Source organism: Accipiter gentilis, chromosome 22 (assembly GCF_929443795.1).
Source record: "Accipiter gentilis chromosome 22, bAccGen1.1, whole genome shotgun sequence".
NCBI classification, from domain to species: domain Eukaryota; kingdom Metazoa; phylum Chordata; class Aves; order Accipitriformes; family Accipitridae; genus Astur; species Astur gentilis.
Window position 1 is genome coordinate 21,106,309 of NC_064901.1, and position 15,927 is coordinate 21,122,235.

The following is a 15,927-nucleotide window of genomic DNA, read 5'->3' on the forward strand; positions in this document are numbered from 1 at the left end:
TTTCTTTCAACTCCATTTATCTTCCCCAGACATAATAGGATCATATATGAAATTCTTCTTCAGTCTTTACCGTTACAACAAACCTCTTTCTGCCTTTTTCTGCACCTGTTGTTAGTGTAGAAAATCCTAGCTTTGCTTTCTGAGCCACAGTGAATTAAATGAGAACTAACCCTTAATTTTCAGCAACAACTGAAACCTTAACTGAGGATACTTGATCCAATTCCTAAAACAGGTCAGCACCAGAAGTTTCTGTTGGATGGACTGAGAAACTTTCTGCAAAGGTAAAACATTGTTGGTTCTTCCTGACCATACTTGATCCCATAATTTATTGCTGATCTTTCAAATCAGGAGAAGTCTCATTATAGCACACCCTTTCTTTCTTTAGGCTAGCTCTTGGCATTATCGGCTGGTACTTTATCTCACAAGCCTGCTATGCAACTACTACTTGAGAAAGAGCTTTAAGATAACTAGTGGGAAACTTAAAAACATTAACTAGAACTAGGTCTTAGGAAGAAATGGATCATCTCAGGTAAAAAAGCTCTCTCCCAGGAAAGTAACACACTTGCAGTGAAGTGGCTCATTAATTTGCTACCCATCTCCCAAAGGCTGCAAAACCAGGGTAATACCTCCAAAAAGCCCTTTAGGGGACTGGTCCAAGCCTGGATCTGAAACCTAGGGCTGAGTAAGCAAGAAATTGCTAAACTAAACAATTGTCCTTTCAATTGTGTATGCGTGTGGTTGGAACAGATGAAAGGAGAGAAACAGGAATGCCAAAGGGGGTGTTAGCGTGACAGAAGACAGATATGTATATATTCAGTGCAGATGCACAAGTGAACTGAACTGTGCAAACAGGACTGTGCCCCCAGCTATTGCTATCTCTTGCAAAAATCACCAACAGTTCTCAATGCTGGAACAAATCTAATAAAAATATCGTCACTTCTATGGCAAAAGGAATGACAAGCTTCTTCATTTTTGCCCTTAACTCAGACTGCAAATCAAAAACAGTACCTGTGAATTCCCCATTAAATGTCATGCTAAGACTGTAACAGCAAAATCTACAATATGTTAAAGATCTAATGACAAGAGCAAAGGATTTGCACATAGCTGCCATTCCACCCTGCTCTCCGTCTGCTGAGCCTTCAATAGAACAGCATACAAGATCAAATGTCAACAATATGTTGATGACAGAGCCACATGCATCCTCATCTAGGTGAAAAGAGGCTGTCATCCAGCTGCCTACACGTCTGGAAGGAATAAATACTAGAGGAAAGAGTTGGCTTAAATTTAATTCAAGAAAGACGGTAGGAAGAAGTACTGAAAAAAAAGTCTTCATGAAATTGCAAACCTCTTCTCAGCCCGTGGCCAGTTTAGTGCAAATCTGGTAATAATTCACCTTGGCTCCCTTCCCCCTACCTGACTTGGCAAGATGACTGCACATAAATAATCTCAATCTGCCGTTATTTCTTCTGTCTAGTTACTACGGACCCAACTGCACCAGAGCTAACAGTAGCTACTGTGGGGCAAATGGGCTCAAGGCCTTACCTGAACTGCCAGAGCTCAGCTCTCCTAATACTGGACCCCATATTAAACAAAAGGTCTTGGCTCTCAGCTTCACATCCCATGAAGTAAAAACATCCTGAAGAGATGTCATTTGCCTTTCCTTCACACCAGTTTGCTAAAACTGACACTGCTCCCATGTTTAACCATCGCATGAGATATTAACACAATATTTATGAAGGGATCCTAACGAGTTTTAAGTTTTTACAGTTTCTTGTAAGTTCTGTCTTAGCAGCCTTCATGCAGACACGGGTGAATTGGTCAAGATAGCAATTTAACTAACTCCTACAACATACCATTCCTGCATCTATCCTCAAATGTGTGCATTATACAAATCTTCGTGCCAACTGCAACACTAAGGTGGCATTGCATTTTCCAATGATGTTGAATACAGCTCTTTCTTACAGCACCCTACACAAGCCATGCTTACCAACATGGGTTTTGGATATGCTCTGCTTTTCTAAAGATACCTGCCAGAATCTGCCGATACACAGAGCATATAAAACTATTTGGCCTCAACCAGACTATTATGCTCCACTTTGTATTAAAAGGAGGGATTTCCCTTATCGGTCAGAAAAGGGTTCTGTCCCCATGCCCTCTTCCTAGTATCAACAAGTACCTGCCGTCTGTGACTCCGCTTGGACTTTTGGTAGTCTAAGAAACATCTACCTGGTTCAACTTCTGCCAGCAGTGAGAAACTTCTTTGGGCAGTAATTGGATGTATTATTTGCAGTTCTACTGTACAGAGCTGTCAGAAGCTCCCCCTGTTGCCTTGAAGATGCCAAAATCTCTCTTGAAAGGAGACTCAAGGGACCACACCAATAAGCATGCTTTGTCAATAACATAGCAAGAGGTTGGTACTCTCTCTCTTGCAAACTGTGCTTGTTTTCAGAAGTATGTTAGTTCATAGGAACAGAACCACTGCAGGTAACGCGTTACAATAAGCCATCTCCACATATTTTTCCTAATCAATTTTCTTTTCACATTATCAAGAGTTCTGACAAAACTGTAAATTGTGCCCCAGTGAAGCAAATGTGCACGGCCATTTGCATTCAGGCTTAAAGGCCCTTTGCTTATGGCTGCAGGAGCATTCACAGCTCATCCAGTGAGTCAACGAGGTCTGGCAGTGACCTTTGCAAACCACGCTGGATACACTCTACTGACACTTGCACGAAGCTCAGAAGACAACAGCACTCAGTAAAATTGTGCATCTTCTCACACAGTCTGTGCATCGTCCTCGTTAAGAGTTAATAAACTGAAAAAAGTTTGGCTCCGTGCTAAAACTCCGTGTGCCTTTCTGCTTCAGGCCCTTCTTCCTGCAGGATTAGGAATTCTCCATTTGTTTACAATGGAAGCGTACATGTATTTTGTTCCATCCAGGCTACTGACTGACTACTTCATCAGGATGTTTCCCAAATACCGGTAGTCTTGTCACGAGCTAATTCCGGATCTCCACAGCCTGAATTTCCTTCCAGATTCAAAGCACAATGCTGTATTTGAGATGGGGCTTGGTTAAGTCACCTTATCCCCACAAATTGCATGATTTGCTCTTCAGCTTCATGTCAATCATATTTTTCTAATCAACTACCTCACTTTTTGTATCCTCAGCTTAAAAGCTCCTTTCCAAGTTTTATTTTAATTTGGATTACAGTAATCATGTTATTCTGATATTTCAGAGTTAGCTTCCTCTGGGTAAAATGAAAAACATTAAACATTGCAAGGGCATCAGATTTGCGAATGCCAGAAATAAAACTACCTTCTGGCCGCCTTTCTCACTAATATCCACTGCTAACAGATCTAGGGCAATATGATCCTTACTCTTCTATGTTTCTAATGAACTTCAGCTCTGACCAAGTTTCTAATTTCACGTTCTTCTAAGTTCTTTAACCTCTGTATACTCTTAGAATCATGTGGAATTCAGAAATCACCCTAGACCCAAGCAGCTTGAAAACAGATCCTCTTTATTTGGACACCAGCTCCACCTGTGCTTTCAAAATAGGCTGCAAAACCTATTCTTAGTCCATATTTGGAGTCCTTTCTCCAAACTTCCCATCTCTGAAACTCAAATATTTCCAGACAATTCCCAGTATCATTGCTACCTGTACCACTCCAAGCTAGAGATCTGCTAAAAGCAACACCTCACCTGTACTCTCCAGCTACAGAAAAATTTCAGAGATGTTAGCTAGGTTTGCAAAAAAAAAAAAAAAAAAAAAAAAAAAAAAAAGCCACAAACACAACAACAAAAAAATGCAGCTTATGCATACCACTCTTATTAAAAGTCAACACTACTAGAGAGCTTTTTAAGCCTCAGTCTGAAAATGAAACTTGTTCTTTAGCAAAGCCAGGTTTCCATCTGAAATGCTAAGCAGATCAATCTGCAGGGAGTGAACAGAAAGAGCATGAACCTTTAGCTCATGACTACCATATTGGATGATAATTCACTACTTTTACTCCATTTCTGAACAGAATTCATAACTGTCGAATCACATCAGCCCTGACCTGTAGAATTCTACCTGATCTCTCTGAAATATTAGAAGCAAGATGTATATAGACAATGCACACTTGTATAAGCAAAATGCTCCTTAGTACAGTGCAAAAGTGCTGTAGTTGTCAGACAGAACATTTCTCTCCAACTCTGAAAATTACACCAGCAGCCAGTGAATTTTTAGGTGCAATTAAATGTATTGGAGTTTCACATAACAAAACTAATTAATTGCATCTTCAAAGCCTCTATTTCAACAGCAAGATGGAAGAAACTCTCTGAGGAATAGAAACATGTATTCCACTGACTGCTAGTCAAGGATGTGGAGGAGGAGTTAACTGGAAGCAGAAATAATCACTGCATTTCACTCCTCAGCAGGTTGCCACGCTTTTGCAGTGACTTATAGGCCACATTGCCAAGCCCTAGTCTCCCATTTCATTGATTGCAAATAGAAAGGCGTCAGGGAAGGAAAGAACAATTGTAAGACAACTTACAAGAATTTTCATAGAATCTGATGTAGCATTTCTCTTTAATTTCTCTCTTGGGAGTTTTGTGAGTAATGTAAAATTAAAACATCCACAAAGCATTGCTTCAGAACATGGCTATGACTTATTTTTAGTTAAGAAGTTGAGTAACAATTGCTATGTATTACAAGCTGTTGCCACAGAGGCAACAAAAATGCTTTCTGATTCTCTGTAACGCGCGCATTAAATTAGAGATTGAAAAATACAGTTTCACCAAGCTTCTTAAACCTTTTTATACTGCATGCTGGCCAAGCTGCAAACAGGTTTTTTACTCAACTGAATATGAATATGTTAGTCATTGTAAAGACAGTGTGCTAAGAATATTACAAAGTTTCCTACTGAAAGCTCTATTTTCATTTTGCATGCCTTGAAAAGTACTACAAACTCATGGAGCAGTTTTATTGCAAAACTCATGACAGAAGAAATATCTGTAGGTGATCTAATTTTTACAGCTAGGTGAAGAAATAGCATTTACAAGATTAACAGTTTATTGTTTTCCAAGCTTGGTCCTACAGACTGCACAAAGATGACCAACAACAGACAAGAATGTTGAAAATACGCAACATCATCCCACAGGAAGCCTCTTTAACCAAATTAATTCAAACTGGTCTAGTTGTGACCCTGTCACATACATAGAAAGCTAAAAGTCCAAGGCAGTCAGAAATGAGACATTTTTAACATCTTTAAACATCATGTGGGAAAGGGGAAAACAGCAAATTAGTTAGCAAATCCTGCTAGACTGGATAGATTTAAAAACGTGGGGGAAAGGTTTTTGGAGGCTAAAAATACATGTGCAAGAAAGATGAAAAAAGCAACCTTTAGAATACATGCAATCCATCTGGAGAAAAATAATCCAGAGCTACAGCAGATGAGAAAGACAGGAGTGCAGTGATGTGGAGCAAGTCTGAAAAGCAAGAGTGGGAAAAATTGTACACAATTTTCAATGCACCATAACAGCAAAAAAAGAAAAGAACCCCAGTTTTTGACTGCCTAAATAAAGCCCTGTAGTCCAAAAAAAGCAGAAAAAAATACCCTCTGTGGATTTCTGGTAAGACTATGCTTATCACATTACGTACATTTAAACATATTCCAGAATGGGGGGGGGGGGGGGGTGGGGGGGGGAGAAGGGTATTTTGGAGAGAATTCAGAAGAGAGAAAACCAAAAGCTGGAATATTGAATTACAAGAAAAGATTAAGGGAATACAAAGCAATACTTCACTAAATGGTGACTAAGAGCAAGGGTACAAGCATTTGAAGAGTATAACACAACATAGAGAAAGAAGATATGTTTGAAATGGACATGAAGAAATATAAATGGAAGATTTGGACAGAAGCTTACTGATTTAGCTGTCTACAAAAATATGTCTCCAAAAGGAAGGGCTAGAAGCCATAGCAACTGGAGTTGAGAGTAAAGGACAGATGAGAGGAAGAGACATGATTTTAGCTAATAGGACGTCTCTATCTTAATTTATTATGATATGGTAAAAAGACTGTGGGAAGGGATACTCCCGAATCTGGCAGTAAAATCTATGTACTTCACTAGGATCTTAAAATAACTGAAAAAAGAAACAGTACCAGGGTAAACTACACTTTTAAAGGGATTTAACAGGATACCGAATTCATGTAATTAGTGATCTTATATCCACACAGCCTTCACCAACTGTACCTGCTAACCAAATTCTGCTTTTTTCATAAATACATTTTAATTTCTGTCTCTTACCTTAAGAGGCTTGTACCAGAATGGTAGCTCAGAACCAGGCCTGTAAAAGTGCTGACTGGTACACCAAAGAATATCCCTATCATTGATCTTCCCTTGCCTTATAATGTGGAGCAGATGATGACGATAAACAAGAGTTTTGTATCAGCTGATAAAACAGCTCATGTAATGACACAGCTGAGATGACCCTCTCTGAATCATGAGCAGTCTGGAGAGCAACTACAAGGTGAATCAAGCAATTTATCCCAGAGACAAGTCTCTCCCCCAGTGCAAGGCCACCAGACAAATGGCTCAATGCAACCCCTGTACACTGGGAAAGCTCTGCCAAAAGTAATAATAAGAGGAGCCATTTAGACTAAAAGAGAAAGTTTTAAAAAGAGAGAGAGGGGGAAAAAAAGCTGCTCATGTAATAAATTCCACTATGATCAAGTTATCCCCAAAGTGAAAAGTTTGAATAGCTATTTTTCACTTCCTGCAACAAGTCACCTGAATACTTGGCCTTAAACTTGAATCCAGCCAAAATATCACCTTTAGAAATTACCTAATTCTGCCTCCTCAACTCTCCTTGTGCATTATCAACTGGACATAGCTTTTGCCATCCTAAACTATTGCTGAACAGCTGTTGTGCTGTGCTGATGAACAAAGCAAGACATAAATGTTCTCTTAACTCTATTTGCCAGTTTGCAAAAAGATGAAAAGTTTTCCCTCAGGTACTGAACAAGTCAGAGTGGGTCATGGTTCAGCTCCACCACGAAGCAGAAGTACAGAAAGATAATTCCAGTGCCCAAATATGCCTACATATACATAGAAAGCTCACGAATAAATAGCCAACAAAAGCCTGTTTGGCAAAAGTATGATAAGCCACATCTTCGGTCTGAAAGTATGATATGAAACTTGGCCCCTACCCTTCCTGAAACTGCTGGTGGCTGCTCTCCTAGAGGTTAGCCGCTCTTAGGAGCGCTAGGAAATGATCCTGAAGCCTCGGCTGAAAAAATCCCTCAGCAAAGCCAACTGTAGTACCACAAACAAGATGCATATTACTCAAAGTAGTACAAAAGACATACTAGGTACTCTGAATGTTATCTAGACTTAGGAATGTATATGTTTGTCGTCATATTTGAAACCAGTGTAAAGTTTCACGATTCCATTACATTTATGTTCTCCTGCCATATTTGCATACCTCTGTAATAAATTCTTTTACATGTTTATTATTCAGTGGGCCAGGAGCAGGTTACCTCTTTGCTATCATAACCCAGCAACTAACTACTAGGCTAGAGCCAAAGCGACACAAAATCACTTATGAAAACACACAGAAACAGGATACACATAGACTCACCCTCATAGAGGTTTCTCCACCGTGGGGCTGTTGCAGTCTGAAGACTTGAGCAACCATGTGTTCTGTGGAGGGGTGCAACAGGATACGTCGGGAAGCCAGTCCCACCATTACGTATCTGCCCATTGGAGACAGGCTCACAGAAATGGCATTAGGGCCTATGAAGAAAAGAGGGGTTATTTCTCTCACAGGTGGACATCCCTCCTCATGCTTCATCCTCACAGCTTCTTCATTCCCTTCCAGCATTCCCATAACGTATGGCATACTAAGCTCATTTTTATAAGGGGTAGAGAAGAATAAGCAGACCTGCACAAGCACAAATTTTGCGAGACATTTCCTTGCTGCAAGTGTCCTCCCACTAAGACAATGAAGTTCTTTAAGGAATAAAAAACTATCCCTTAGCAGCTCCCCCGTACCAGCACCTTACATGTCCAGACCATACGACAAGTTTCTCCCCAGAAGTACTCTGTTTGTAGCTGGTTAGAAGGCCAATAAATTATTTCCTGTTACTACAATCACTGATGTTCAGACTATTGCGTTTCTCACTGAAGGCTGAGTTCTGAGGTAAATCCTCACACCCCCACCCACCCTGACTTCTTGCTGCATGCTTACCAAATCGCTTTGTGTAAAGCATCTCGCCCAAGTTGTGGGGTGCCAGAGAATACACAGCCAGTATTCCTTCATCAGGGAAGCCTCTTTGACTACTGGGAATGAAGGCTGCCAGCAGCTGCCCATCGGCAGAGATATCGCAGCTAGCATCATTGTAAATCTTGCAGTTTTGAACAAGCACGTTCACAGAGGCTGCAAAGAAGAAAGGAACAACAATTAAAGTACTCGGGTTCAAGAGAGAATAAAGTAAGATTTAAACCTAATGTTGGAGACTGGACAGTACACTCAAAAGGCACTCAAGACATTTAGCTTCCTCCAAAAGTTTATGAAATGTTAATACCCTGATTAATGTAAAACTTCCTCCAAAACAGAGATAAGACAGTGCAATGAGCCCAGGAAATGAGATCTACTCACCTCCTGGAGCCTTCAGCCAAGAAATAGTGGCAATTGCACTTTATCAAACCCCTGCTTTGTTGAGCATAACACCATCCTTTGCAAAGGACAGCACAGCTCAAACAAGTCTCAAATCGTGACTCTCTGACAAACTCCAGCAGTGGTATCATTAGAAAACAGTACACCTTAATTCACTTCCCTTTCTCTTGTGAAGCCCCTACTTCCAGCTCCCCTTATCTCCAATAAACAGGAGATGAGAGAAAAACTCTTCCCTGAAGATATAGACATTCATTTCTGACAGCTGATTTTTACACCAATCTTGGATAAAGCAAGTGAGAAAGGGCAGAGACTTCTCCAGCCGGTCCTCCATTTAATTACTCCAGTATTTGAGACACTCATGTATTCAGTGAAGTAACTGTTCAGCAGACAGAATAGTGAAGAGTGATTCACAAAACACAAGTTTTACTTTAATCTCTGCTGGCGAGTTGCTGGCTGACCTCATACAAATGTTTTCCCCTCCACGCCTTGCATATGCAGGCTACAAACTCTTTGGGCTACTGAATGTTACTATGCACTTGTGCCGTTCCCAGTACAATGAGGTTCCAAGGCCTTTTAGCATCGTCATCACCAGCAGTTCAATGGTGGCTTGATAAGACAAGGCTGGAGTTACGTTCATTCCCTCAGCCTAACCTAGATGCGCTTCAGTTCTGCAATTCTTCCAGGAGGTTTGGAGCTGAAACTGCATCCACTATTTTGGGGATGGGGAAATCTCAGATTCTAGAATTTTCAAACTGAAGGGGATAGAAATATAGAAAAATAGAAATAAAGCCCACCTTTGCAATATAGAAACTTTGCATGCTAGAAGACTAAATACCCCATCTCACATGCTTGAAGCTATAGCATCATGTGGAGCACTATGTCAACTTCTACAGTCCAGAAATTCTCTTCTAAGTCATCAGACCATGTCCAGCCTAGAAGCGGCTTTGATTTGTTCAGCTAAAATTGCAGATAAGTTTATGAAGGTACTTCTTGGGCTAGATTTCTTATTAGTTTAAGAAAAGAACAGTGCCAAGAATGCTTTATGCATTCTTGGAAGTCTGAACTTCCAAATCAAATTAAAGCTGTAACCCAATGCTTTAACAAACTGACACTGCTGCCAGAAGAAACAACCTCTGCCCTTTGTTTCCAACACTTCTGCGGAAAGCAAGCTACACTGGCGTACTGATATAGCTGAGAAATTACTGACTGTTGTCTAGGTCACTTTTTAGCCACAACAGTTTCCCAACTAGGTACACCACAGGACCACATAGACACTTGCAGCAGCAGGAAAAAAAAAATCATGACAAGGAAGCAGACAGGACTGCTCCTTCTTCCACCATTGCTGATTTAAAGCACTTGCTGAACCTCCTCTTTAGTTCTTCTGGTCTCAAAGACGTTTTTCCTGGGCACTGCTTTCCTACATGGTTCAGTATCAACTTCTACTGTTCCATTTAAGAAATTCTGATGAAAAAGAAAAACGAGAATAAAAAGTGGACTATGTAATTACATTCTGTACCAAACCACCTACACCTGTACTCTAAATTTATTCAACCATTTTTTTCAGTCTCAAAGCTGCTAAAAACAGTAATTTTCAGCCTAGTATAAACAGAAAGGTGCTGAACAGAAAAAGGTAAATAATGGTAGTCACTGTCAGTCCTGTAATAACAGAATCTAAAATACACATGGCCCTCCAAAGAACAGACGGTCCGAAAGATGACGAAATTCCTGAGTGCTTAGTCTGAAGCTAGTTGAACAGAAAGACAACAGATTAAAGACTATACTACCTAATTTTATAAAAGGTAGAGTTAAAATTTGCCCCCTTTTTTTTTTAGATCTAGGCTTCATTCAAGTACTCATTATGTCATCACAAGAAAAATGGGCATCAACACAAGTACTGTAATATATGCTGTGAACTAGTTAAAGGATACATTACAACAGGTTGCACTATTGTAATCCCCATCAAATTGGGAGGATTCCTGCAGAGTTCTTCAGTGACTCATTTCAAAACCAGTCTTACTTATTAGGTTTATCAATGGGCTAGGCACAGAGTGGAGCTGGTTGATGAATTCTGTTGACAAAGTTGGGTAATTTCATTAACAGAGCACGATCAGACCACACAGTGAACTGAAGTACACAGAGACGTAACAGAAGTGAAACGAAAGAATTCTAGAGTGTGTTAACATTTATAAATTTCTGCTTTCCTAGGAGCTTCTCAGTTGGAAACAAGAGAGAATCAACTTTGGTGATCATAGCAAAGACTGAGCCATCCACCCAGCATAACAGTGAAAGAGATGGCAATCCTAAACTGCACCAGGCAGCATAGAAATATCAATGCCGATACACAACCTTGTGCTGAGACCACATGCAGGATACTGGGCACAGTTTTGGTCAGCCACGTTCAATAAAGATTAAACCCTAAATGGTAACAAGTCCAGCAAAGAGCTAGGAAGACGACTGGGGGAAACAAAGTATGTATTTTATGTTTGGGGGGGGGGGAATTGCAAGGAAATGGGATTGTATTTACAAAAAAATACCAGAAAGTGCATGCCAGAAAAACATCGGTTCTCTTCACAAATAATGCTGACAGGTGAGTAAGTGGGTAAAAGCAGCCATTAAGTTTGGAAATTAGAAGATTTCTACCAGAATAGCCAGAAGTGAAAGGGGCAAAGAATTTAACCAATTTTAAGACAGAGTAAGAGGAACTGTAGGATGTGCTTGCCTAAGACAGCAGGGAGGTAGACTCAGTGGCTAAGGGGGTCCTTTCTCACCAATTCCTTTGTAGTGTACTCTAATCAGCAGTGATCTAAAAAACTTGAGGGAAAGAAAAAAAGAAAAAAAAAAGGAATGGGAACTTATTGGAGAGGTGAATATTGGGACTCTCCCAGCCAAAGCTGAGATAACTACTTAAAAAAGAGCCAAGCAAGAAGGCCATCAACAGAGCAAAACTACACATTACACAGGAAGAACACTTGCCAGACGTACAACTATGAAAATCATTAGAAGAGAAAATACAGTCCAGTCTCTTTCTTTGGGGCTTAAGAACTGTTCTCTCTCATTCCTATTCTGCTAGATATCTAAGTTTTCGTCCTGCAACTCTGGGCTCAGGACGCAGTTTCCATGAGGTAGCCATGGTTTCTCTACAATGTTAACTACCGCCATTTGATGCTCAATATCGGAAGTAGCGAGATTGCATACTTGTTTATCACATAGCACATGTTCAGTCATTTTCTATCTACATCATTTTTCCTCCCCCCGCCCCCCTTCTTCAGCACAGCACAGAGGTTTTTGGTGAGCAGTCCACAATGATGGCCAACATGACTGTGTGTCTTGTTCTTTTTAAAGTTTGTTGCATATGGTGAATGCCTCTTAGCAAAACAGATTGTGAACTCCTCTGCCAGAAGAGAACTATCTTTCCCTCTTGATGTATGCCTGGAACATAAAACATCACAGATGCAAGTTGCGCTGAACAAGAAAGCGCGCCCTTTATTTCAGTCCTTCAATGTATGATTCACACTGGCATTATGGTTTTTTGCTCTTCCCTCACTTACAAAGGATGAGGGACTCGGGTAGCACTTACACCTAGAACCATGGGAGCCTACTGTGCCAGCAGAAAAAGTCTAAATGTGAGAGGTGGAGATCTCGGCAAGGTTTCATTTTAAGGAACAGCATGTAAGAGATTCCCAAGACATGGGGAGGATGAAGATACCCATGCATTTGACAAAGCCACAGGCTGTTTGATTTCTTTGAGCCTGAGGGCCTGATCTATGAAAATGAAGCCAATACAGAGATTTTAGGGGAAAAAATTGCTATTTTTGGAAAACCATTTACAAGGCTGCCCTTTCATCTTGTGTTTTCTTTTGTTGTTAATGCAGCCACTGAGCTAACAGAACAGATCAAAAGAAACATCAGAGAACAAATTAATCGAGCTGTTGTGCCAACTTGGAGTGCTTACACCTACAGCATAATTACGCTTGAAGCTGGGGAAGGCCTGGAATGCTGGCAGCAACAGCTCTGTTTGCCAAAGGAAAACAGTGCTGAGCACACCATCCGCTCCTAGCCACCCTTAAGGATGACACTTTCTTAACAGCTGCTCTTATTTATACATTGTTTGGCATGGGGGTTTTTTTCCCCTTTCCTTCTTTTAAGTTCTTCTGCATCCCACTGTGAATCACAGTATTGATCAAATCACTTTCCTCAAGTCCCAGCCAGTGTTAGAACAGGACAAAGTCCTGATGCATGACTAACTGTGGAAGAATTAGACCAGTTCAGCCACAATGGCTAGAAAATGAAATAATGAGCAGCAAGTAGCATGAGAGAAACTACATTCAAGAGATATAAACAAGAGATAAAACCTTCAAATATTTTACCTGTGGAAAGTCTATATTCTACACTGTTTGCTGATTCAATACTTACCCGTTAGCTGCAGGAAATTTTAAGGATATGCAACACTTACTATAAGAATATTAAATAAATGCCAGAGATAGCATTGTCTCTGCTGCCAAATAAATTCCCTATCCCAATGCTGATATGACTGACAATTACAGTTTAAGACCAGGTCATGTTTATTTCAGAGTTATTAAAAGCAAAACTGGCAATAGGAAAGAGGAAATCTGAAGCCATCTTTTTCCATTTTGCAATTAATAGAGAAAGACAGGGCAGAGACTAAAATCCCACAAGTCCCTGCAAAGCCATTTCCCCAGGACTGCCAGAGTCCTCTTTCGTGCGCTTGCTGGATCGAGCATTAGCGAGGTTGCTGCCGCGGAGCCAAGACCTGAGTCCAGGGCTCCAAAGGGTGCTGGGGCCCAGGCGCTGAGATCACAGGATGGCACTCATCATGCTGCTGTCGCTTGCTCAGATGTGTCCGATTCAGTGGACAACATCCTACTTCCAAACTATCTTTTCTTTGTTTAATTGTAACAGGAAGAAGAGCGGCTCAGAGACAAAGGTTGGCCACAGAGTCATTTCTCTGAAGGAGTGTGGAGCTGGCAGGCAGTCCCAAACTTCGGCTGCATCATTTCATCTGCCTGAACTCCCAAACCACTTGTGGCTCAAGTCAGTCCCAGAAAGTGCAATAGCCCCCTCTGTGTAAGAGGGCTCTCTCACATGACCACCTCTGATTTACAGAAAACGATGGGAAAAAAAGGAGCTATTGAGGTCACATGCTTTACTGGGAAAACAGTTTATTTCCAAGATCATGAAGAGTCAGAAAAAACGCCTCCAACCCACCACTCCACTGTTATGCATTTAGCTTCGCAATATCTCTACAAATTTGTGCACCTTGGCAAACTTGCAGCTTGCCTTTGTTCTGTGCCTAGGCAAGCTTGGCAAATACCTGTTTTAGGATGAGCACAGCTGCTACACCTTCATGCATCCCTACTAGACCTTAGCAGAGGGAGACATGGCTAACAATCTAGAAATGTTGGAGTTGGGCTCAACATGTAAAAAGGAAGAAGCAGAGTAAAACCGAACATTTCCAAATGATAATAAATCAAGATGGACAAGCCAAGTTTTATGAAGCACGAAGTGGGGAGTCAGAAGGGCTGGGGATGCGCTTGTAGCAGGAACCCTGCCTGCAAGAAGGGTACAACAATAACAGAAACTGTAGCCCAATTTCCAGCTAACTGGAAGCTATTTCAGAATGGAATTGTCCTGGTAGGGAAGAGGGAGAAGATTGAAATATTGATGTCTTGAGGAGCAGATGGTTCTTATTTTCTATGGGATTCCATAAATTATAAACAAACATCTTATGTTTTTTTTTTTGTTTTTTTTTTTTAAATCAGCAGCCTTCTCAGCAGCCAGTGCAGGGGGGGGGAAGCTATTAGCAGCTGTAGCACTCTTCAAATACTTTACAAGCTTGCAAAGAAGTCCCAAAGAATTTAAGTCAGCAGGCAAGATGCTTCCCCCTCTGCATTCATTTTTATTCTCTTCCAGAGTCTGGCTGGGCAATAGAAAGTATTGCCACTGCATGGCAAAACTTCGCCTTGAACACTGATCCTCAGCCTACAACTTTACACTAGTACTACAAAGTTTGGCATTTAACAAGACACATCAAAGCACTGGCACACAAGTTCAGCACAGTATTCTACTTTCAACATGACACTGCGTGCTCCTTCCCAAGAGAAAGAATGTTTCTCAAGGACAAAATACAAAGCATCTTTTCCCTTTACAATGTCGAGAGCTACCATCTAGAAGCAGGGCTTTTATTTCGCACCAGGCTATACACATCACACCACAACATTCTATACAATGTGAAGGAAGGAGATGAAACAGAAACACCAGATACATTCTTTGTAGGAATGACACAGTAAGAAAGCTTTTTGTAATGTGATGGGCTACTGGTGGCTTTTCCCTAGCTCCTCTGACTTCCCAGGGACTGGGAGGTAAATGGCCCCATACAGGTTGCCCAGAGAAGCTGTGGATGCCCCATCATTGGAAGTGTTCAAAGTGGAACTGGATGGAGCTTTGAGCAACCTGATCTATTGAAAGATGTCCCTGCCCATGGCAGCAGGGGTGGACTAGATGACCTTTAAAGCTCCCTTCCAACCCAAACCATTCTGTGATTCTATGATTTCAATTCCTCACATCTCTGCTGCTATGGTATCAGTACATGTGCTCCTTTTGTGGGTCCTTTAAGCAACAGAACTCCACAGAGACCTCTATTGCCAGATATGTAACTTCCAGAATTGCAGAACAGAAAGGGCTGGGACTGGGAGAAACTTTTTCTGAATTCATTTCAATGGCTACCTGTGAAAGCAGAAGTGTTTCTGAAAACAGAATCCCTGTTGTCCCTAAAAAAGTCAGTCCCTTAAAGCAGAACCCAATCTTGTTTTGCTGAGAAGTCAAACAATGAATTTCACATATGCATAGATACAGCCTAAGCTAAAAATCACCGTACAAAGAAACATTAATGAATATCTACCCCCTATCTTTGTCCCAGGCTGCCACAAACATAGCTTGCTGCACAGCTTCAGAAATATCAGGATACCACTCTGGGTTAAAAATAGCCTTTCTAGTCAAGTTAGTTTTAGCCCTCAAAAAGTCATTCCTTAATCAGCTGACCACAAGCATCAAATCTGCTTGTGCCTGCATAAGGAAGTCTCTTCCAGTGCAAGAGCTAGCTTATACCATAGAATACATGTAAAACTATGGTCTAATTTCCACAAAGGGAAGGAGGAAATAAATAAATAGATAAATAAATGAAATTAGCAATATTGCTCATATTCTTGACCCAGAAGCAGCTTTCACCTGAGATATAGGATGAATTTGCTGTTGC

At 40.9% G+C, this 15,927-nt stretch overlaps 1 protein-coding gene across 7 annotated transcripts in view; it reads right to left on the minus strand.

Annotated features, from left to right (window-relative positions):
- The window catches only part of AMBRA1 (autophagy and beclin 1 regulator 1), a 135,036-nt gene that overhangs the window by 35,745 nt on the left and 83,364 nt on the right, over positions 1-15,927 (minus strand). For all 7 annotated transcript variants that reach the window (XM_049825698.1, XM_049825693.1, XM_049825691.1 and 4 more), the window contains 2 exons: positions 8,226-8,414; positions 7,617-7,771 (listed from right to left, as the gene is read on the minus strand). In XM_049825698.1, the coding sequence (XP_049681655.1) occupies positions 7,617-7,771; positions 8,226-8,414 (344 nt within the window). The remainder of the gene's footprint in view (positions 1-7,616; positions 7,772-8,225; positions 8,415-15,927) is intronic.